The sequence below is a fragment of the Erinaceus europaeus genome, chromosome 3, assembly GCF_950295315.1.
Source record: "Erinaceus europaeus chromosome 3, mEriEur2.1, whole genome shotgun sequence".
Classification (NCBI taxonomy): Eukaryota; Metazoa; Chordata; class Mammalia; order Eulipotyphla; family Erinaceidae; genus Erinaceus; species Erinaceus europaeus.
Window position 1 is genome coordinate 184,115,829 of NC_080164.1, and position 23,288 is coordinate 184,139,116.

Genomic DNA, 23,288 nt, shown 5'->3' on the forward strand with positions numbered 1-23,288 from the left:
GGGACTGTGAGGAGGGAGGCTGAGGGAGTGGGGGACTGTGAGGAGGGAGGCTGAGGGAGTGGGGGGACCGTGAGGAGGGAGGCTGAGGGAGTGGGGGGACCGTGAGGAGGGAGGCTGAGGGAGTGGGGGGACCGTGAGGAGGGAGGCTGAGGGAGTGGGGGGACCGTGAGGAGGGAGGCTGAGGGAGTGGGGACTGTGAGGAGGGAGGCTGAGGGAGTGGGGGCCGTGAGGAGGGAGGCTGAGGGAGTGGGGGGACTGTGAGGAGGGAGGCTGAGGGAGTGGGGACTGTGAGGAGGGAGGCTGAGGGAGTGGGGGCCGTGAGGAGGGAGGCTGAGGGAGTGGGGGGACTGTGAGGAGGGAGGCTGAGGGAGTGGGGACTGTGAGGAGGGAGGCTGAGGGAGTGGGGGGCCTGGTATGGGTGCGTGAGGGGCAGGAGTGGCTTCGGTGACCCAGGTGGCCCTGGTGACCCGCCTTGGGGCCGAGGTCGGAATGCCTGGAGCAGGACCAGGAGCAGGACAGCCTCGAGCCGCGGTGCCCGACGGCACTTGTAGCCAAGGGACCCATCCGCGTGGGCGGGAAGTGCCCTGGGCACAGGGCGGCTGGCGGCAGGGTCTGCCAGGAGCTGGCGGAGGCCTCAGAGAGGCGCTGGCTCCTGAGTTCTGCCGGCCGGGGAGATGCAGGAGCCCCGCAGCGCAGCGCCCCAGCCCGGGTCACCCCGCAAGCCGGGCCCTGCGTCCAGGCCTGTGTGGTGCGGTGCTGGGCGTCCTGCGGGGCGGGGCTGTGGGGGCGCTGGGGGCCAGGGCGGGCGGCCCAGACTGAAAGGAGCGGAGGGCGCCTCCTCGAGTCCTGGGCCTGGGCCGGAGCACCAGGCGGCCTCACCCTGAGGCGGGAAGGCAGGGCCGGAGCCGCTGGGAGAGCCACTCAGCCTGGCGCTACACGCACACACGCACGGATACGGACGCACGCACGGACACGCAAGCGCACACACGCGCGGATACGCACACACACACGGATGCACGCGCGGATACGCACGCGCACACACGCACGGACGCGCGCGCGCACACACGCACGGATACACGCTCACGCGCGCACACGCATGCGCACACACGCACGGATACACGGACACGAACGCGCACACGCGCACACACGCACGGGCACGCACGCGCACACACACACGGACACGCACGCACGCACGCTGTGTGTGAGCCCGGGCCTTCCAGAGGGCCGGGTCTGCGGGTCTGTGCCCCCGTCTGTGCCCGGGAGGCGTGTGTGGGGCGGCTCACGGGAGGCGGGCCGCTCCTGGGCTTGAGGCCTCTCCAGCGCGGACTTCCCGTCCCGCTCCCCTGGGTGCGTGAAGGCGCCCGCAGGAGGGACCCTCGGCCGCGGGGGGCCCCGCGGTGCCCCCCACCCGGGAGCTGAGCGGGACACGTGGGCGCAGCCCTGCCCGCCCCACGCCGCCCGTCCCGTGTCCCGCGTGGGTGGCCATCTCCGGCGGGAAGACCCACCGCACGCCCCGCGGCCTGTGTGTCAGAGCCGGGCGGGCCTCCCAGGTGTGCGGGGGCCGGGACAGGTGTGTCGGCGGGGAGAGGCTGTGCGGCCGCGCCTTCACGGACCCCGTCCCGTCCCGTCCCGCCCGGTGCAGAGCGCGGCTCGGACCGTCACCCGCAGGCCGAGGGAGAGGGAGACAGCGGCCGGAGCCAGCCGCGGCGGGTGGACTTGAACAGGGTGAGTGTCCGCACGTCTGTCTGCGCCTCCCCCGCTCCCCACCGACCCGCACGGAGGGTCCAGGGTCCGAGCGCACGGGTGGGGCCGTGGGGAGCGGAGCCGCGGCCGAGACGGAGACGGAGACGTGTCCCTCCCGCCCAGGTGTCCTCGGTGTGCGAGGCGAGGTGCGCGCCCGGGAGGAGCTCGGGGGCCCGGCCCGGCGGCGGCGGCGGCGGCGGTGAGATGGGCTCCGAGGGCGCGGCCGAGTGGGCAGGGCGCCGCCAGGACGGGCTCTTCTCCCGGACTCAGCTCTGAGCCCGCGGGCGGCGGCTTCTCCTCGGCCGCTGGAGACAGACTGACTCGTCCAGCGCCAGTCCCGCCCGGTCCCGCCCGGTCCGGTCCGGTGGAGCGCGTGCATGTGCTCGTCCCAGAGCGTCGCTGCTTCTGCTTCGCCCCCGCAGCCTCCTGCCCCCCGCCCCCCTGCCCCCGCAGCCCCTGCCCCGCAGCCCCGGCCCCCCCCCCCCCCGCCCCTGCCCCGCAGCCCCGGCCCCCTGCCCCCTGCCCTGCCAGCCGGCGGTCGCCGAGGCCCTGGGGTGGGCTGCGGCCAGGCGGTGGGATCCGAGCGAGCGCCCCGCCCCGGAAAGCAAAGCTGCCCTCAGACTGCGGACCCCAGCCCCAGGGACGGCCGGACGGACCGACAGACAGCCGGGGCGGCGTGGCTGGTGTGCGGGCTGGAGCCTCCCGCTAGCGCAGCCCGCAGAGCCTCTTCCCGCGGCGCCCAGGGAGGCGCCTCATTCGCAGAAGCCGAGCCGCAGACGTCGGCGGGGAGAGCAGAGACCAGAGACCGAGGGGGCGCGGGGCTGGTGTCCGCCGCGGGAAGCCCGGCCGCCCCGCCCGCCCCCTCCCTCGCCCCTGGCCCCTCGCCCCTGGCCTTTGCCGCGGGCGCGTGTGCGTGTGTCAGCGTGTGCGTGTGCCAGGGTTTGCGTTCCTGTTATTTATTTACAGACTCTCTAAGGTTTATGTATTTTCCTTTCTCCCGGAGCTTCCCGAGGTCGGCTGGCGCCTGCACTCAAATCCAGGGGCTCGGGCGGGCGGCGGCGGGCGGCGGGCGGCCCCGTATTTATTTCTCTTCCCACCCACCTGGCTGAAGCCCGCCGCCCGCCCGCCGCCCGCCCGCCGCCCCAGGCTTTCAGTTCCGTGCGGCCCTGCCCTGCCCTGCCCGGCGGCGTCCTCAGTTCACGAACCCCAGAATAACTGACGCTTTTGTTTTCTTGTGAAGTTAACACCAAATAAAGACTTAAAAGCAGCACCGGTGGCGGGGCGCGGCGGGGCGGGGCGGGGGTGTCCGGAGAGACGCCCCGTGTTCGCTTCTCTGCTCATCTCCCCGGCCCGTCACAGTCACGCACACAATGAAAGCGGAGCCCTGGGCCGCTCAGAACTGGGTGGTGGCGGGCGGTTCCGAGGGGGGTCAGCCCCCGACCCCTGTGCTCCCTCCCTGCACCCACAGCCTGGCCACCGCCACCGCCGCCCCGAGCCCTCCCTCCCCGACCCCTGGGAAGAGCAGGGCCTGGCCTCTGGGGACACGGAGCCCGCCCCTGGGACCCCCAGCTGTAGGGCCCATGCTGAGGGCTGTCCCCAACGGGGCGACAAGGTCAAGCCCCTGGGCTGCCTGCATGTGCCCTGCTCCCAGGGAAGGTGATTCCGGGGCCTTGGCCAGTCTGGTGGGGAGGGGTCGCCCAGCCCGAGCTGCCATCCAGCTCACCCCCCCCCCCCAGCCTCTCAGCGGGTGTGGCCGGGAGACAGAGGGGCAGCCGGCGGTGAGTGCCCGGCTCCTGGTAGGACAGGAGCCCCGGGTTCGAGCCCCAGCACCTCGCGCAGGGCCCGGGGTGCCGTGGGTGGGGCAGAGCGGCGGGCTGCCCCTGAGAGGGAGGCGGGAGGCGGAGGGGCAGGGCGCCGGCCCCCCTGCCCGCACACAGCCCCCGCACAGGTGCCCTGCCGGAAGAGAAAGAAATGCCCCCCCCCCCCAGCAGTGAGTCCACAGTGAGCTTAGCCGGAAGGTGCTGCGACTCCCGGGCCTCAGGCCCTGGGTTCAAGCCCGGGCTGCGCGCTGTTTACGAGGCTCCAGGGACACCCGCTCAGACCCCGCGGCTCTCGAGCCTGGGCTGCCCTCACTGACACCCCCCCGCCCCGCGAAGCGCCTTTCGGGCCCAAGCCGGGGTCTCCCTGTGTCTCCTGAGCCTCCATTTACTTATTGGATGAGGCAGCCAGACACGGCGAGAAGGGAGAGGGAGCCAGAGACAGACACGCCTGCAGCCCTGCTCCACCGCTCGTGAAGCTTCCCCCCTGCAGGTGGGGACCGGGGCTCGAACACGGGTCCTCGCACACCGTGATGTGAGTTCAGCCAGGTGCGCCACCCCCCACTTTCTTTTACACCAGCGCTGGGAACCAACCCAGGACCTAGGACACATGGCCTGCCACCCACCTCCCTGGCCGGCTTCACTGTCTGAGGGGGAGAGACACCGGGCTCCCGCGTGCTGCGGCGGAGGGTGTGCTGAACTGTCACGTCCTTGGAGGTGCTCACCCCGTCAGGGCGGATCGGACAGCCGCTGAGGGGGTGGCGCTGCTGGGCCCAGTGGGGAGGGGTCACCCAGCCCGGAGCTGCCCATCCATCCGGCTCACCGGCCCCAGCTTCTCAGCCTGCAGTCACCCAGCCCAGGCGTCAGGACATCGACATGGGGGGGGGGGGAGGGGGAGGGGGAGGGAGAAGCAGCTCCTAGTGTGGGGATCTGCCGGGCGCCGCCCACGGGGTGAGGCGGCAGAACCCCGCGGCCACTGGCCTCCCTGTGGCCCTAGACTTCAATCCTGGGCTGAAGGGGCCGGGCGGTGGCGCACCTGGCTAAGCACACACATCGCCAGGCACAAGGACTCAGGTTCAAGTCCCCGTCCCCACCTGCAGGGCTGCAGGAGTCTCTGTCTCTTTCCCTCTATCTACCCCTCCTTTCTCAGTTTCTGTGTCTATCCTATAATAAATAAATAAAAATTAAAATTAAAAAACCCTGGGCCGGGCAGGGAGGCAACATCATGGCTCTGCACACAGACTCTCCTGCCTGAGGCTCTGAGGCCCCGGGTTCCATCCCCAGTACCACCAGCAGCCAGAGCTCAGCAGGGCTCTGGGAAATTAATAATAATAATAATAATAATGGTTCTGCACACAGACTCTCCTGCCTGAGGCTCTGAGGCCCCAGGTTCCATCCCCAGCACCACCAGCAGCCAGGGCTCAGCAGGGTTCTGGGAAATTAATAATAATAATAATAATGGCTCTGCACACAGACTCTCCTGCCTGAGGCTCTGAGGCCCCAGGTTCCATCCCCAGCACCACCAGCAGCCAGGGCTCAGCAGGGCTCTGGGAAATTAATAATAATAATAATAATGGCTCTGCACACAGACTCTCCTGCCTGAGGCTCTGAGGCCCCAGGTTCCATCCCCAGCACCACCAGCAGCCAGGGCTCAGCAGGGCTCTCTGGTCAGAAACAAACGGGGTCAGGCAGCGGGTTAAGCGCAGGTGGCGCAAAGTGCAAGGACCGGCATGAGGATCCCGGTTCGAGCCCCCGGCTCCCCACCTGCAGGGGAGTCGCTTCCCAGGCGGTGAAGCAGGTCTGCAGGTGTCTTGTCTTCCTTCCTTTCTTTCTTTCTTTCTTTTTTTTTTTTCTCCTCCAGGGTTATTGCTGGGCTCGGTGCCTGCACCATGAATCCACCGCTCCTGGAGGCCATTTTTCCCCCTTTTTGATGCCCTTGTTGTTGCAGCCTCGTTGTGGTTATTATTATTGCCATTGTTGAGTTGCTTTGTTGTTGGACAGGACAGAGAGACATGGAGAGAGGAGGGGAAGACAGAGAGGGGGAGAGAAAGACAGACACCTGCAGACCTGCTTCACCGCCTGGGAAGCGACTCCCCTGCAGGTGGGTGTCGCATGCTTTACACTGGTTTGTTCTAGCCCTCCCCCGCCAAGAGAATTGCATCAGTCCAGTAAATTTCGCGGGCCGCTTGGCCCCGCCCCAAGGGACCCCGGGAGAGGGTTCCTGAGTTCGAGAGTGCCAGAGTTTCAGAGGGCTCCCCAGTACGAGAGTTCCAGAGTTGGAGAGTTCCTGAGTTCCAGAGTAAGAGAGAGTGCTTGCGCCGCCGCAAAGAGACAGCGGAGTTCTGTTTGGGGATTAGTTTGTCTTAGTTTATGAATCGTTGTTCCTGAATAAAGAAATACAGCTGCCCTGCCCAGCCGTTGTCTCCGCGTCTCTGTTCACCACCGCGAAGCTAGACCCGCCCGGCAAGAGCCGTCCGAAATTTTAACAACAGGTGGGGAGCCCGGGGCTCGAACCGGGATCCTGACGCTGGTCCTTGCGCTTTGCACCACGTGCACTTTACCCTCTGCGCCACCGCCCGACCCCCTCTCCTTCTTTTTTTAAACCAGAGCCCTGCTCAGCCCTGGCTCATGGTGGTGCAGGGACTGAACCTGGGACTTTGGAGCCTCAGGCATGAGAGTCTCTTTGCAGAGCCATCATGCTGTCTCCCCGACCCTTGGTGTCTGTCTGTCTTCCCCTCCTCTCTCCATGTCTCTCTGTCCTCTCCGACAACGACGTCATCAATAACCACAACAATAATAACTACAACAAGAAAACAACAAGGGCAACAAAAAGGGAAAATAAATAATAATAAAAACAATAAAGAGTTCCGGTGCGGGGGGGGGGGGGTGTCTCCGGCCCCTCCCCGCGCGCAGTGCAGACGGACCAGGGGCTGCTGATCCCGCCTCGTGCCCCGGGACCCGGATCTACGGAAAACCCCGGATGCCAGGTGACCCAGAACGCAGACGAGGGGCCAGGCGGGGGCACGGCGGGCACGGCCTCCTCCCTCTCCGCCCCGCTCCCTCTTGTCATCTTTATTCTCCGTACTGGTCGGGTACCGGGAGGGGAAGGCAGACAGGGCGGGAGACACCGGCAGCCCTGCGCCACCGCCTCTGACGCTTCCCCCCTGCAGGCGGGGCTGGGGGCTGGAACCCGGGTCCTCGCGCTGCCGCAGGTGCACCCCGCCCTTCCCCTCTCCCTCTCCGCCATCGCTCCCCCTCCTCCGCTCTCCTCTCCTCTCCCTCGCTCTCCGAATGAAGCACAGGCCAGGAGAGAACTGTGCCCACGGCGGCCGCCCCGCACCTGCAGCCCCGCCCCGCACACCTGCAGCCCCGCCCCAAGCACCTGCAGCCCCGCCCCAAGCACCTGCAGCCCCAGCCCCCGCACATCTGCAGCCCCGCCCCGCGCACCTGCAGCCCCGCCCCAAGCACCTGCAGCCCCAGCCCCCGCACATCTGCAGCCCCGCCCCGCGCACCTGCAGCCCCAGCCCCCGCACATCTGCAGCCCCGCCCCGCGCACCTGCAGCCCCAGCCCCCGCACATCTGCAGCCCCAGCCCCGCGCACCTGCAGCCCCAGCCCCCGCACATCTGCAGCCCCGCCCCGCGCACCTGCAGCCCCAGCCCCCGCACATCTGCAGCCCCGCCCCGCGCACCTGCAGCCCCAGCCCCCGCACATCTGCAGCCCCGCCCCGCGCACCTGCAGCCCCAGCCCCCGCGCACCTGCAGCCCCGCCCCCCGCGCACCTGCAGCCCCGCCCCCCGCGCACCTGCAGCCCCGCCCCGCGCACCTGCAGCCGGCCCCATCGATGCGCTCGGCGCTCGCCTGGCCGCGCCCGGCCGCCCGCGCGCGCCCCGCCCCCCGCCGCTTCCCACTTCCAAGATGGCCGCGGGTGGAGCCGACCGGGTAAGGGGGCCTTGCGGGGGTCCCCGGGGCCTCGGCGGACTCGGAGAGCCCCTCGCCCCGCCCCTCGCGGCGCCGCTCGGCCCCCGGAGGGAGGAGCGTCGGAGCCGCCGCCCCGGGAGCCGCGGCGGGAGGCGGGGGAGGGGCGCGAGGGCGGGCGGGGGCGGCGGAGGGCGGAAGAGCGCGCCGAGGGGGCGGGGCCGCGTCGGGGGCGGGGCGAGAGCGTGCGGGGCGGGGCCGACCGCCCATTGGCGGGCCCGGGCGATGGGCGGGGTCGCCGGCGTGTGGGCGGGGCCCGGCGCGGTGGGCGGGGCCTGCGGCGGGGACCCGGGTCGGTGCACCTGCCGGCCGGGCCGCCCGCCGCCCTCCTGCCGCCGCCGCCGCCGCCGCCGCCGCCGCGGTCGCGGGTCCGCCGGGCCTGGGCTGTGCGCCGCGGACGGGATGGCGTCCGGGCTGCGCTGACTCCGGTACTGCGGCGGGGCCTCCTGCTCCGGTGGGCGGGGCCTGGGCGGGGGCGGCGATCGCGGGGTGGCGGGGCGGCTGGAGGGATCGCACGGGCGCCTGCGGGGCCTGGGGCGGGGGGCCCGAGGTGCGGGAGGAAGCGCGGGCGGCCCGGCCGCTGCGGGAGGCGCGGGCGCGGGCGCGGGCGCGGAGGAGCCCGGGGAGCAGGGGCGCCGGGGGCGCGGGGGCGGCGATGCGGGCGCTGCTCCCTTCCCGGAACTCCAGAAGTTTCCCTCCCACGCGGGGCGCCCGCGGGGACAGGAGCCGCCGGGACCCCGGCGCCGCCTCCACCGGGGAGCCCTCCTCCCTCCTCTGAGCCCGGGGTGCGGGGTGGGGGCCCCGGGGTGCTGCTGGCCGGCGGACACCTGAGACCCGACCTGCCGCCCGCGGGGACCGGAGCGTCGCTGCGGGAAGTTCGTGCGGGGCCGTGCGGGGCCGGGGCGCCTCTCCGCCTCTCCGCCCCGACGCCCCGGAGCCCCGACCCCGACCCGGCGGCCGTGCGTGTGTCTGGGCCGTGGGCAGCCGCCGGTCACCTGCTTTGAGCGGAGACAGACGGAGACTCGGAGCCCCGCGCTGCTCACCGAGCTTCCCGCGGAGGGCGGCCGGGGCTTGAACCCGGGACCCGGCGCAGAGCGGTGCGCGCGCTCTACCGGTGCTCCGCGGCAGCCAGCGCCGGGCCCGCTGTACCTGTGCTCCTCGTCGTCGGCGTCGTTGTTGTTGTCTGGCTGTCACTGGGCACAACGCAGGCTGCCGAGAGCAGAGCGGGGACAAGGGGGAGACAGAGACAGGGAGAGACAGGGAGACAGAGACAGGGAGACAGAGACAGGGAGACAGGGAGAGACAGGGAGACAGAGACAGGGAGACAGAGACAGGGAGACAGGGAGACAGAGACAGGGAGAGAGACAGGAAGACAGAGAGAGACAGGGAGACAGAGACAGGGAGACAGAGAGACAGGGAGACAGAGACAGAGAGACAGGGAGACAGAGACAGGGAGACAGAGAGAGACAGGGAGACAGAGAGACAGGGAGACAGAGAGAGACAGGGAGACAGAGAGACAGGAAGACAGAAACAGGGAGACAGAGACAGGGAGACAGAGAGACAGGGAGACAGGGAGACACAGAGAGACAGGGAGACAGAGACAGGGAGACAGAGAGAGACAGGGAGACAGAGACAGGGAGACAGAGAGAGACAGGGAGACAGAGAGAGAGGGAGACAGAGACAGGGAGACAGAGAGAGACAGGAAGACAGAGAGATACAGGGAGACAGAGACAGGGAGACAGAGAGAGACAGGAAGACAGAGAGATACAGGGAGACAGAGACAGGGAGACAGAGACAGGGAGACAGAGAGAGACAGGGAGACAGAGACAGGGAGACAGAGACAGGGAGACAGAGACAGGGAGACAGAGAGAGACAGGGAGACAGAGACAGGGAGACAGAGAGAGAGGGAGACAGAGAGACAGGAAGACAGAGAGATACAGGGAGACAGAGACAGGGAGACAGAGAGAGACAAGGAGACAGGGAGACAGAGACGGGGAGACAGAGACAGGGAGACAGACAGGGAGACAGAGAGAGACAGGGAGACAGAGAGGGAGAGACAGAGAGAGCTCCACCCAGCCTGCAGTGTGAGTGTGTGTGAGTGTGAGTGTGAGTGTGTGTGTGTGAGTGTGTGTGAGTGTGTGTGAGAGTGTGTGTGTGTGTGAGTGTGTGTGGTGTGTGTGTGAGTGTGTGTGAGTGTGTGTGAGTGTGTGTGGTGTGTGTGTGAGTGTGTGTGTGAGTGTGTGTGTGAGTGTGTGTGTCTGTGTGTGTTTGAGTGAGTCGTATGAGTGAGTGTGTGTGTGAGTGTGTGTGTGAGTGGTGTGTGAGTGTGTGTGTGTGAGTGGTGTGTGAGTGTGTGTGAGTATGTGTGAGTGTGAGTGAGTGTGTGTGAGTGTGAGTGAGTGTGTGTGTGTGAGTGTGTGTGTGAGTGTGTGTGCGTGTGTGAGTATGTGTGGGTGTGAGTGTGTGAGTGAGAGTGTGTGTGAGTGTGTGTGTGAGTGTGTGCGTGAGTGTGTGTGAGTGCATGTGTGAGTGTGAGCGTATGAGTGTGTGTATGAGCGTGTGAGTGACTGGGTGTGTGAGCGTGTGTGTATGAGCACTTGTGTGAGTGTGAGAGTGTGTGACTGTGTGTGGGTGTGAGTGTGAGTGTGACTAAGTGGGTGTGAATGTATGTGTGTGACTGAGTGTGAGAGTGTGTATGACTGTGAGTGTATGAATGTATGTATGATTAAGTGTGGGTGTGAATGTGTGTCTGAGTGTGGGTGTGAATGAGTGAGTGTGTGTGACTGCGTGTGTGAGTGTGCATGTTTGAGTGTGTGTAAGAGTGTGGGTGTGACTGTGAGTATGAGTGTGACTAAGTGTGGGTGTGAATGTGTGTATGAGTGTGTGACTGTGATTGAGTGTGTGAGTGTGATTGTGAATGTGTGTATGAGTGTGTGTGACTGTGATTGAGTGTGTGAGTGTGATTGTGAGTGTGTGTGTGACTGAGTGTGAGTATGAATGTATGAGTATGACTCTGAGTGTGTGACTGAGTGTGAGTGTGAATGTATGAGTATGACTCTGAGTGTGTGACTGAGTGTGAGTGTGAATGTATGAGTATGACTCTGAGTGTGTGACTGAGTGTGAGTGTGAATGTATGAGTATGACTCTGAGTGTGTGACTGAGTGTGAGTGTGAATGTATGAGTATGACTCTGAGTGTGTGACTGAGTGTGACTGAGTGTGAGTGTGACTAAGGGTGTGAATGTGTGAGTGTGAGTGTGTGGTTTGTAGACGCTGTAGTCCAGGTGACACACAGGGCACAGCTCTGCTGGCGGACAAGGGCTTCCGGGCCTGAGTTGCTGGGTCTGCCAGCAGGCCGCCCTGGGCCTTCCTTTAGGGCCTGAGCCAGCCAGAGAAACAGCGGAGCTTTCCTGGGTGCTGCGGCTCCTCCCATGTGGTGTCAGGGCTCGAGCCTGAGTGGTGCCGAAGGCAAAGCGGGCAGCCTGGCCAGTGAGCTGTCCCCCCGCCCACCCCCCAGATTTGTTTCAGTCCTGACAGGCCGCGGGGGGCAGAGATGTTACCAGGCACAAGGACCCGGGTTCGAGCCCCCAGCCTCCACCCGCGAGGGGGAAGCTTCACGAGCGTCGAAGCAGGGCTGCAGGTGTCTCTGTCTCCCCTCCTCTGTCCGTCTGGTCCAGTAATAAGAACAAAGGGGTCTCATCTGTAGACGAGACAGGAGGCTGGAGTGTCAGGCTGGCACATGCAGTGCCAGGACTCGAACCCAGAGCCCAAGCTGGCCAGGCTCCTGGGCCTCTCAGCCACCGCTCCCTTTCCAGAGGGACACAGCCAGTCTTCTCAAAGTCTCTCTTTTATTTTATTTATTTATTTTAGATTTATTTATTTATTCCCTTTTGTTGTCCATGTTTTATTGTTGTAGTTATTATTGTTGTTATTGATGTCATTGTTGGATAGGACAGAGAGAAATGGAGAGAGGAGGGGAAGACAGAGGGGGAGAGACAGACAGACACCTGCAGACCTGCTTCACCGCCTGTGAAGCGACTCCCCTGCAGGTGGGGAGCCGGGGGCTCGAACCGGGATCCTTGTGCAGGTCCCTGCGCTTTGCGCCGCGTGCGCTTAACCCACTGCGCCACCGCCCGGCTCCCTATTTTACTTATTTATTATTCCTATTTTTTAACCAGAGTACTGCTCAGCTCTGGCTTATCGTGGTGCAGGGGACTGAACCTGGGACTTTGGAGCCTCAGACACAAGTGTCTCTTTGCAGAACCATTATGCTATGTACCCCTGCTCTCAAAGTCTCTCTTTTTGGACCTTTTTCCTTCCTTTTCTTTTTTTTTGCCTCCAGGGTTATCACTGGGGCTCAGTGTCTGCACTGTGGATCCACTGCTCCTGGGGGTCACTGCTTTCTCTCTTTCTCTCTGTTTACTTTTTAAAAAATATTTATTTATTCCCTTTTGTTGCCCTTGTTGTTTTATTGTTGTAGTTATTGATGTCATTGTTGTTAGGACAGAGAGACATGGAGAGAGGAGGGGAAGACAGAGGGGGAGAGAAAGACAGACAGACACCTGCAGACCTGCTTCACCGCCTGTGAAGCGACTCCCCTGCAGGTGGGGAGTCGGGGGCTCGAACCGGGATCCTGACGCCGGTCCTTGCGCTTGGTGCCACCTGCGCTTAGCCCGCTGCGCTACCGCCCGGCTCCCCCATCTTTCTTGCTTTTTGTTAGACAGGACAGAGAGAAGAGGAGGAGGTAGAGAGGGAGAGAGACAGACAGACAGACACGTGCAGACCTGCTTTACAGCTTGTGAAATGTCCCCCTGCAGGCGGGGAGCCAGGGGCTTGAACCCAGACCCTCGTGCTTCGTGCTATGTGCGCTTAACCCAGTGCACACTACCTGCCCCTCTTTTTCCTTTCTTTCCTCCCTGGGGCTCTGTGTCCACACACCCTCCCCCCACACACACAAACACTGTTTTACTTTTTTTTTTTCCCCCAGAGTCCTGCTCAGCTCTGGCTGATGGTGGTGCGCGGGATTGAACCCGGGACTTTGGAGCCTCAGGCATGAGAGTCACTTTGCAGAAACGTTATGCTATCTACCCCTGTCTTAATTTTTTTAAAAAAAACTTTATTTATTTAGGAGGCTGTGTGGTGGTACCGCCACTAAAGCTCACATAATACAAAGCATGAGGACCCATGCAAGGACCCAGGTTCAAGCCCCCGGTCCCCACCTGTGGGGGGGGGAGCTTCACAAGCCGTGAAGCAGGGCTGCAGGTGTCTCTCTGTCTCTCTCCCTCTCTGTCTCCCCCTCCCCTCTCAATTTCTCTCTGTCCTGTCCAATAAAATGGAGACAATGGCTGCCAGGAGCCGTGGATTCGTAGTGTCGGCACCGAGCCCCGGTGATCATCCTGGAGGCAGGAAGAAAACCTTTGTTGATTTATTTAATCCGATAGGGCAGAGAGAAATGGAGAGGGGAGGGGGAGAGAGAGAGGGAGACAGAGACACCCGCAGCCCTGCTCCGCCACTCGTGAAGCTTCCCCCTGCAGGTGGGGACCGGGGGCTCCAACCCGGGTCCTTGCTCACACTAACGTGTGCTCAGCCAGGTGTGCCGCCGCTGCCCCCCTTTTACTTTGTAATTTCCCAGAGAGACAGAGCAGGACGGAGAAGGAGAGAAACCACAGGCCCTGGGCTGCACCGGGCTCCCACGTGGGGCCAGGGCCGAGGGCCGGGGCTGCTTCCTGCTGGCCTGGGCCCTGCAAGGCCTGTGCTCTGCTCACTGAGCCGCCCCACCCCGCCCCAAGCCCTGCGGGGCCCTGCGTGTCCTGTCCCTGCTCACCCAGCATGAGCACCCTGCTGTCCACGGAACCCAGCAGTCGGCCCCCAGGACTCATTTGCCCGTGGGTGGGTGTCGGGGGGGCTGGGGACCGGGGGCCTGCGCCGGGCTCGAACCCAGGGACAGACGTGTGAGGGTCCCGAGGCGCACTTGGCTGGTTGGAGGGCAGAAGGGGCTGTGCAGTTTCCTAGAGACTGTGGGAGGGCTTCTTGGAGGAGGTGGCCTCCTCTTGGCACAGGGGGTCCTGGGGTGTAGCCGGGTGAGTACTCGGTACTGATGACCCAGGACGGGGGCTGGGAGAGGGGCCGGAACAGGTGCCAGCCCAGGGGGTGGGGGACGCAGGTGCCTTCCAGAGGCTCAGGGCCCTTCCTGGGGACAGACCTGTGGGCTGCCCCAAGGGGGTGGGGGGCGGGCTTGCAGCTGGGGGGTCCCTGGAGTCCCGGGCGCCATGAACAGGCTGATCTCTCCAGGCCCCACATTCCCCCAGACCAACCTGGGTTCCCCAGGCAGCCCCCCACTTTGCCCCTGGGGAAGGCCGTGTGGACTTGGGGACCCCGGACTCCCCAGGGGTGAGGGCTTTGGGCCAGCCCCCAGGTGGGGGGGCAGTGGAATCCTGACTGACTGCTCTCTCTGATTCCCTGCAGCTTAAAAGGGCGGTGCTCGCACCCAGGGCTTCCCGCACTGATTCTCTTTTTAAAATAGTAATCGTAGCGATTACTATTATCATTATTATTTTGCCTCCAGGGTTGTCTGTGGGCTCAGTGCCAGCACTAGGAATCCACCGCTCCTGGCTGCTGTTTCCTCCCTTGTTTGTTTTTTGTTTTCCTGTCTAGTTTTCAGTAGATAGGACAGAGAGAAATTGAGAGGGGAGACAGCAGCAACAACAAAACAAGGGCAACAAAAGGGAAAACAAGTAAATAAATGATAATAAAAATAAAACAGGACCAGGAGGCGGTGGGGGTCTCAGGATCTGGGGGGGGGGTCTCAGGATCTTAGGGCCTTGATCTGGGGGGGGGGGGTTCTCAGGATCTTAGGGCCTTGATCTGGGGGGGGTCTCAGTATCTTAGAGCCTTGAGATCTGGGGGGTCTCAGGATCTTAGGGCCTTGATCTGGGGGGGGGGTCTCAGGATTTTAGGGCCTTGAGATCTGGGGGGTCTCAGGATCTTAGGGCCTTGATCTGGGGGGAGGTTCTCAGGATCTTAGGGCCTCCCTTGGAATCTGGGGAGCTGAGGACCTCAGGTTCTCAGGATCTAGGGGTCTTGGGATCTCGGGGTCTTGGGATCTGGGGGGTGGTCTCAGGATCTGGGGGGGGTCTCAGTATCTTAGAGCCTTGAGATCTGGGGGGTCTTAGGATCTGGGGGGGTCTCAGGATCTTAGAGCCTTGAGATCTGGGGGGGGTCTCAGGATCTTAGAACCTTGAGGTCTGGGGGCGTCTCAGGATCTTAAAGCCTTGAGATCTGGGGGGGGGTCTCAGGATCTTAGGGCCTTCCTTGGAATCCGGGGAGCTGAGGACCTCAGGTTCTCAGGATCTAGGGGTCTTGGGATCTCGGGGTCTTGGGATCTGGGGTTGGTCTCAGGATCTTAGAGCCTTGAGATCTGGGGGTGGTCTCAGGATCTTAGGGCCTTGAGATCTGGGGGGATCTCAGGATCTTAGAGCCTTGAGATCTGGGGGGGTCTCAGGATCTTAGAGCCTTGAGATCTGGGGGGGGGATTCAGGATCTTAGGGCCTTCCTTTGAATCCTGGAAGCTGAGGACTTCAGGTTCTCAGGATCTAGGGGTCTTGGGATCTGGGGGGGGGGTCTCAGGATCTTAGAGCCTTGAGATCTGGGGGGTCTTGGGATCTGAGGGGGTCTCAGGATCTTAGAGCCTTGAGATCTGGGGGGGGGGTCTCAGGATCTTAGGGCCTTCCTTGGAATCCGGGAAGCTGAGGACTTCAGGTTTTCAGGATCTAGGGGTCTTGGGATCTCGGGGTCTTGGGATCTGGGGGGGGTGTCTCAGGATCTTAGAGCCTTGAGGTCTGGGGGTGGTCTCAGGATCTTAGAGCCTTGAGATATGGGGGGGGGTCTCAGGATCTTAGGGCCTTGAGATATGGGGGGGGTCTTAGGATCTTAGGGCCTTGAGATATGGGGGGGGGTCTTAGGATCTTAGGGCCTTGAGATATGGGGGGGTCTCAGGATCTTAGGGCCTTGAGATATGGGGGGGGGGTCTTAGGATCTTAGGGCCTTGAGATATGGGGGGGGGTCTCAGGATCTTAGGGCCTTGAGATATGGGGGGGTCTCAGGATCTTAGGGCCTTGAGATATGGGGGGGTCTCAGGATCTTAGAGCCTTGAGGTCTGGGGGGTCTTGGGATCTGGGGGGGTCTCAGGATCTTAGGGCCTTCCTTGGTATCTGGGGAGCTGAGGACCTCAGGTTCTAAGGATCTCGGGGTCTTGGGATCTGGGGGTCTCGGGTCCTGGTGCAGGGCGGGTGCTGACACCGTGTGCTCTTCTCTAGACGCCCCCTGGACACGATGACTGATGGCAGGCTGGGTTCCGCCCCGAATGGTGCGCCGCTGCCGGGCGGCCCGCACCCCAAGGCCCCGCGGCTGAAGCAGGGGCGCCCCGAGGACCGGCGCAGCCTGCAGTCGGTGGACTCGGGCATCCCCACGCTTGAGGTGGGGAACCCAGAACCCGTGACCTGCGGTGCCACCCGTGGCCCCCGCCGCCCGCCGGAGCTAGGCCCCGAGCGCGCCTGCCACAGCGCCTGCCCTCTGCCGTCCTGCGGGGCGCCGGGCCCGGGGGGCCGAGAGCAGGCCCCGCGCAAGGCCTCCACCTTCCCGCGCTCCGGCCACGATGGCCCGCGCCCCCGCAGCCCCCCGGCGCCCCGAGGCCCCCGCGACCACGGCAGCGTGTCCAGCCTGGGCACCGAGCTGTCTGCCACGCTGTCCCTCAGCCGCGAGGACCTGGTCACCAGCAGCTCCAGCGCCATCGTCACCCTGGAGAATGACGACGAGGACGAGGACGGCGGGGGCCTGAGCGCCCAGGAGCCCCCCGGGCCGGCCGTGCCCCCCGCAGGCGGCGAGGACACCAGGAAGTCCAGGGGCCTGGGCCCGTTCAGCCACTTCTTCTCCAGGTAACGCCCCTCCGTCCCGGGGAGACGGCTCTGAGCCCCCGCACCACACAGGAGGCACCGTGGGGCCGGGGGAAGCTCTGGCGCCGTGGTGTCTCTCTCCCTCTCTCTGAATGGGATATCCGGCTGCGGCAGGTGGTAGGATCGAACCCACTCAAAACTCCGGTTCCACAAGACTGACCAACAGGCTGCTCCGGTCTTGGTGGGCGGCCTTGTGGTTCCTGCCTGCCGATCACCCTGCTGTCTGAGTCCCCCCCTGCGGGTCCTTGGCCCTCAGGTGTGGGCTGAGGGCCGGCGTTGTCCACCGGGGTCCGGGCCTGGCGTCTCGCGGGGGGCAGGGGGGAGCGAGGGGCTGCTGGGTCGGCGCTGGGGCTGGGGGCGTCAGGACGGCTGCACTGCTCCGGGGGCAGGGGGGACGAGAGACAGAGAGGGAGAGACAGAGGGAGACTTCAGCCCTGCTTCAGCGCTCGCGAGACTCTGAACCCCAGTCCTTGCACGTGCGCTCTGCGGGGTGTGCGGCTGGGAGCCAGGAGATCAGGAGATGGCCGCCTCATGGCCTGTAGTGTCCGCGCAGACCTGGGTTTGAGCCCCAGCCCCGGAGAGAGCGTGCTGGCCCAGGTGGCAGTGCCGAGGGCTCCCTGCTCTCTGCGCAGATGGGCAGACAGGTGGGTGTGTGCGTGAGTGGATGGATGGACAGAGATAGACTGGTGGATGGTGGGTGAGAGTGGATGGGTACATGGGACAGACGGGCAGATGAATGGATCGACGGATGGGTGGATGGGCTGATGCGTGCATGGATGGATGGGTGGGTGGGTGGGTGGGTGGAAGGAAGGAAGGAAAGATGGATGGATGGTGGGTGGGTGGATGGATGGACGGACGGATAGATCAGTGTGTGGGTAGGTGGATGAATGGATGGATAGATTGATGGACAGATGGATGGCTAGATCTGTGGGTGGGTGGATGGATGGCTGGATCGGTGGGTGGATGGATGGATCGATTGGTGGATGGATGGGTGGGTGGATGGACTGATGCATGCATAGATGGGTGGATGAATGGACAGACGGATGGGTGGGTTGATGGATGAGTAGATGGGTACAATGCTTTTTAAAATTTTTTTGTAAAGTATGTTGGATAGAGACTGTCAGAAATTGAGAGGGAAGGGGTGATAGAGAAAAAGAGAGACAGAGACACACCTGCAGCCCTGTTTCACACTCGTGAAGCTTTCCCCCTGCAGGTGGGGACCGGGGGCTTGATCCTGGGTCCTTGCGCCCTGTAACATGTGCGCTCAACCAGGTGCGCCACCACCTGGCCCCGATGGGCACAACTCTTAACGCGGCATCTGGCTGTGAACTCAGGCCCTCACACAAGCACGACTGACCCCCTGAACTCACCTTTTCATCGTCTAAAAACAACTCTTCACGTTCTGGCGGGACCAGGGCGTCGCCCACTGACCCCCACTGCCCCGGGCCGACAAGCAGAGAGAGAAAGGCACTTGCCGTGCTACGGGCCTCATCTGCCAGGCCTGCTGTGCCTGGGGGCTCGAACCCGGAGCTCCCCTCCCAGCTGACCCACAGTTCCCAGGGCCCCCGTGGCTCCTGCTCCACCTGCTTTGCCACGCTGGGCGACCCAGGTTCAGGCCCCCCACACCCTCACGCCGCGGGAGAACACCATCCTTGCACGGTGGAGCAGAGCTGTGGTGTCTCTGTCTCTGTCCCTCTTTCTTCGGGGAATAAAACAGCCCAGCCGGCATCGCTCAGGCCCCGCGGTGACGCTGCTGCAGGGAAGGGGGGGAGGGAGCCACCTGGGGTGTCCGGCTTCCTGTGGGCCCCTGTCAGCCCGCCTGCCGCAGCCCAGCACTGAGGACGCTTGTGGGCACCTCACAAGCGTTTCTGCAAAGTGGCTCTTCAGCCGCCAGAGCCCCCAGAACCCCCAGTGGCCCTGCTCACACTCTGAGTTCTGTTCCCAGCAGTGCACCTGCCAGAGGTCTGATGCTCTGGTGTGAGTCTCTCTCCCTCTCTCCTCTCTCTCTCTCTCTCTCTCTCTCTCCCTCTCTCTCTCCCCGTCTGTCTCTCTGTCTCCAAGGTTATCACCGGGGCTCAGTGTCTGCATTATGAATCCACTGCTCCTGGAGGCTATGTTTTTCCTTTTTTTTTTTTTGTTGCCCATGTTGTTTATCGTTGTTGTTACTATTGTTGTTGTTATTATTGATGTCGTCATTGTTGGATAGGACAGAGAGAAATAGAAAGAGGAGGGGAAGACAGAGAGGAGGAGAGAAAGACAGACACCTGCAGACCTGCTTTTCACCACCTGTGAAGCGACTCCCCTGCAGGTGGGGAGCCGGGGGCTCAAACTGGGATCCTTGCGCCGGTCCTTGCGCTTCATGCTGTGTGTGTTCACCCCACTGCGCTACCACATGCCCCCGTCTCAGCCCCCCCCCCCCCCCCCCGGAATGATTGAGTCTTTGAAAAGTTAGGAGGCTCTGCCGGGCTACAACAGTCTGTCACCTGGACTGTGCTGCTTTGCCAAGTGTGTGATCCGGGTTCAAGCCTGGCCTCCGCTGTGTCCCCACTCCCTCTCCCTCTCTCTCTCTGCCTGAAAAAAGTCAGCCTGGAGTGGTGAAGCCCCAGATGTGACAAAAACCAACCAACCGAAAGACCTGGTTCTATCCCCCCCCCCCCATGTATTTGATCAATGAGGAGGGCAGAGAACCAGAGCGTCACCTGGGACTCGAACTTGGGGCCCGCTGCCTGAGAGCCCCAGATGCTCCCCCTGCGCCCGCAGCCCCCCGTGGGGGGAGTGGTTCTGGAAGGTGCTTACTCACTGGCTGTGTTGCCTCATTGCTCTCGCCTGCCACCCCAGATGCCAGATCTCCCCCTGCTGCCCGGTGGCACTGTCCTCGGGTGCCTGGCAGCCAGGCTTGGCCTGTGTCCTAGTTTCCTTGGGGCTCAGGATTGAGCACTCCTGGCGGGGAGCTTGGGGCGCCAGCACGAGGAAGAAGGGGCCCGGGGCAGCCGGCCGGGAAGGGCTCCCACCCTGGCCTTTGCCCTGCCTGTCTGTCTGTCTTTCCCTGGGACGGACACGCTCAGTTCCTCCTTGAGGGTTCCTCTGAGCAGAGTGCTGGCCCCGCGTAGCAGCTGTGCACACAGCCGTCCCTGCCCGAGGCAGCTGAGCTTCAGGTTCAAACCCCAGTCTCGCCAGAAACCAGAGCTTCACTCGTCTGGGAAAAAAAGAGAGAGAGTTCCTACGAGAGCAGCTTGTCTGTTTAATTTCTTTTTTGCTCTTATCAGTCGACTTACAGAATTATAACGGGTGCAGTTCCCCTCCGTTCCCACCACCAGAGTTCTGGGTCTCCACCCCTCCACTGGAAACTGCAGTGATTCAGGGCCAGGAAGTGGCGCACCTGGTTAAGCTCACACATTGTGGTGCACAAGGACCCAGGTTCAAGCCCCCAGGACCCCCCTGCAGGACAAAAGCTTTGTGAGCAGTGAAGCAAGGCTGCAGGTGTCTCTCTGTCTCTTTCCCTCCCCCCCCTCAATTTCGCCCCTCAATTTTTCCTTAGCCCGTAAAGTGGGATAAGCACACGTGGCGCAAAGCGCAGGGACCGGCGTCAGGATCCCGGTTCCAGCCCCAGGCGGTGAAGCAGGTCTGCGGGTGTCTGTCTTTCTCTCCCCCTCTGTCTTCCCCTCCTCTCTCCATTTCTCTCTGTCCTGTCCAACAACAAGGACAGCAGTGGCAACTAGAATAATAACAACAAGGGCAACCAAAATGGGGGGAAATGTCCTCCAGGAGCAGTGGATTTGTAGCGCAGGCGCCGAGCCCAGCGAGAACCCTGGAGGCAGATGGAAAAGAAGAGAAACTGCCAGGGTTCTCCCAGAGCCCCCGGTGTGGGTTGACGTGTGTGTGTCAGTGAGTGAGTGTGTGAGTTTGCGTGTGAGTGTGTGTATGTGTGAGAGTGTGTGACTGTGTGAGTGTGTGTGTCTGTGTGTGTGTGTGAGTGTGTGTGTGTGAGTGAGTGTGTGAGTGTGTGTGAGTGTGTGTGTGTGAGTGAGTGTGTGAGTGTGTGTGTGAGTGAGTGTGTGTGTGACTGTGAGTGTGAGCGTGAGTGTGTGAGTGTGTGTGTGTGAGTGAGTGTGTGAGTGTGTGTGAGTGTGTGTGTGAGTGTGTGTGTGAGTGTGTGTGTGTGAGTGAGTGTGTGTGTGACTGTGTGAGTGTGAGTGTGACTGTGTGAGTGTGAGTGTGTGTGTGTGAGTGTGTGTGAGTGAGTGTGTGAATGTGTGTGAGAGTGTGTGACTGTGTGTGTGTGTGAGTGTGTGTGTGAGTGAGTGTGTGTGACTGTGAGTGTGAGCGTGTGAGTGTGTGTGTGTGTGAGTGAGTGAGTGTGTGTGACTGTGTGTGTGTATGTGAGTGTGAGTGTGTGAGTGAGAGTGTGTGAGTGTGAGTATGTGTGTGAGTGAGAGTATGTGTGTGAGTGGGGGAGAGTGTGTGTATGTGTGTGAGAGTATGTGAGTGTGAGAGTGTGTGTGAGTGTGAGTGTGTGACTGTGTGTGAGTGTGTGTGTGTGACTGAGTGTGAGAGTATGTGTGTGTGAGTGTGTGTGTGTGTGTGGGAGTGTGTGTGTGTGAGTGTGTGACTGAGTGTGTGTGAGTGTGTGTGTGTGAGTGTGTGTGTGAGTGTGTGACTGAGTGTGTGTGTGAGTGTGTGTGAGTGTGTGTGTGAGTGTGTGACTGAGTGTGTGTGTGTGTGTGTGAGTGTGTGAGTGTGTGTGAGTGTGTGTGTGAGTGTGTGACTGTGTGTGTGAGTGTGTGTGTGTGAGTGTGTGTGTGAGTGTGTGACTGTGTGTGTGAGTGTGTGTGTGTGAGTGTGTGTACACATATGTTTTTCCCAGTTTTTTACCGCTGGTCCTGCCTTCTCGTCCTCCGTAAGCCACACCTACACTTGTTCCTACTTGCGAGTGTCCTGCCTCTTCTCTCTCCGGGCCCTGATGGAGTTGGGGTTCCAAGCCCTTAGGTCATCTTCCCCTGACATTTCTCCCCCTCTGGGAGTATGAACCAATATTCTTTTTTTTTTTTTTTAAATTTTTTATTTAAGAAAGGATTAATGAACAAAAACATAAGGTAGGAGGGGTACAACTCCACACAATTCCCACCACCCAATCTCCATAACCCACCCCCTCCCATGGTAGCTTTCCCATTCTCTATCCCTCTGGGAGCATGGACCCAGGGTCGTTGAGGGTTGCAGAAGGTAGAAGGTCTGGCTTCTGTAATTGCTTCCCCGCTGAACATGGGCGTTGACTGGTCGGTCCATACTCCCAGTCTGCCTCTCTCTTTCCCTAGTAGGGTGGGTCTCTGGGGAAGCGGAGCTCCAGGACACATTGGTGGGGTCTTCAATCCAGGGAAGCCTAGCCAGCACCAATATTCTTTTTTTTTAGATTAAATAATTTAATTTATTTTTTATTATTGAATAGAGACAGAGAAATTGAGGGGGTGGGGGAGATAGAGAGAGGACAAGAGACAGACACCTGCAGCCCTGCTCTGGGGCTTGAATCCAGGTGCTTGTGCGCTGTAATGTGTGCGCTTTACCAGGTGCGCCACTGCCTGGCCTTCTTGTTCTGAGATTTAAAAGAGAAAGGTGGGGGGAGTCGGGCGGTGGCGCAGTGGGTTAAGCGCACGTGGCCCAAAGCGCAAGGTCTGGCATAAGGATCCCGGTTCGAGCCCCCGGCTCCCCACCTGCAGGGGAGTCGCTTCACAGGCGGTGAAGCCGGTCTGCAGGTGTCTGTCTTTCTCTCCCCCTCTCTGTCTTCCCCTCCTCTCTCCATGTCTCTCTGTCCTGTCCAACAACGATGACATCAACAACAACAACAAAACAACAAGGGCAACAAAAGGGAATAAATAAACACTAAAAAAAAAAAAGAAAGAGAAGGGGGCCCAAAGAGAGAGTCCACTGGGGTCCAGCAGTCACGGGGCAGAGTCGTGAGGAGGTAGCACACAGATCAGTGAGTAGAACATGAGAAGTGAACCAGGGGTCAAAGATCGAAGTGCGAAGCCCTGGGTTCAAGCCCAGCTCCACGGGGTGGGGACAGGACGGGTCCCCGCCGGCAGGCTCACTGGCTGGTTTTCCTTTTTCCTTTTAAAAGCGTCATTAATTTATATATTTCTCGGATAGCGACAGAGAGGAATCGGAGCGGGACAGACGCCTGCCGCGAGCTCCCCCTGCTCCCCTACCCCCCGGGAGTCAGGGCTTGAACCCAAGTCCTTGGCGTGCTGACACGTGCGCTCCGCAGCTGAGCCTCTGCCCTGCCCCAGTTTTCTTGGCTGCTTTTTGCCTTTGTCCCCAGGTGCTGTGGCCCTTGGCTGCTTTACAGGCCGCCGCTCCCCACGGCCTTTATTTTTTTCTTAAAAATTTTTTTTTTAACTAGATAGGACAGAGAGAAATGGAGAGAGGAGGGGAAGACAGAGAGGGGGAGAGAAAGACAGACACCTGCAGACCTGCTTCACCGCCTGGGAACCGACTCCCCTGCAGGTGGGGAGCGGGGGGCTCGAACCCGGGTCCTGACTCCAGTCCTTGCGCTTTGCGCCACCTGCGCTTAACCTGCCGCGCTACTGCCCGGACCCGCTTCTTCTTTTTAAAGAAACTTAATTTATTTAATTCATCCTATTTTAGAGAGAGTGAGAGACCCCCGCTTCCTTCAGTGTGGGGGAGGCCGGGCTTGAACCTGGATCACGCCCTCGGCACCGCACCGCACCTGACCTGACCAGTGAGCCGACTCGCGTTCTTTGCGGTGGGTTTCGTTCGTTCGTTCGTTCTATTGCCGCCAGGGCTCAGTAC

At 62.1% G+C, this 23,288-nt stretch overlaps 3 protein-coding genes across 9 annotated transcripts in view; all 3 read left to right on the forward strand.

Annotated features, from left to right (window-relative positions):
- KIAA0232 (KIAA0232 ortholog) overlaps positions 1 to 15,986 on the forward strand; it is a 46,417-nt gene extending 30,431 nt beyond the window's left edge. For 3 of the 6 annotated variants that reach the window (XM_060188492.1, XM_060188494.1, XM_060188493.1), the window contains exons 8-9: positions 1,643 to 1,725; positions 1,867 to 2,123. In XM_060188492.1, coding sequence (XP_060044475.1) covers positions 1,643 to 1,725; positions 1,867 to 2,019 — 236 coding nt within the window. In that variant the 3' untranslated portion in view covers positions 2,020 to 2,123. Of the gene's footprint in view, positions 1 to 1,642; positions 1,726 to 1,866; positions 2,124 to 15,848 lie in introns of those variants that run through there. The other 3 variants (XM_060188499.1, XM_060188496.1, XM_060188497.1) reach the window with 3 other exon arrangements.
- Positions 1 to 23,288, forward strand: part of MRFAP1 (Morf4 family associated protein 1) — a 240,426-nt gene that overhangs the window by 51,951 nt on the left and 165,187 nt on the right. The window lies entirely within an intron of this gene.
- Positions 7,363 to 23,288, forward strand: part of TBC1D14 (TBC1 domain family member 14) — a 41,536-nt gene continuing 25,610 nt past the window's right edge. The window contains exons 1-2 of the mRNA XM_060188541.1: positions 7,363 to 7,499; positions 15,849 to 16,466. Coding sequence (XP_060044524.1) covers positions 7,402 to 7,499; positions 15,849 to 16,466 — 716 coding nt within the window. The 5' untranslated portion in view covers positions 7,363 to 7,401. The remainder of the gene's footprint in view (positions 7,500 to 15,848; positions 16,467 to 23,288) is intronic.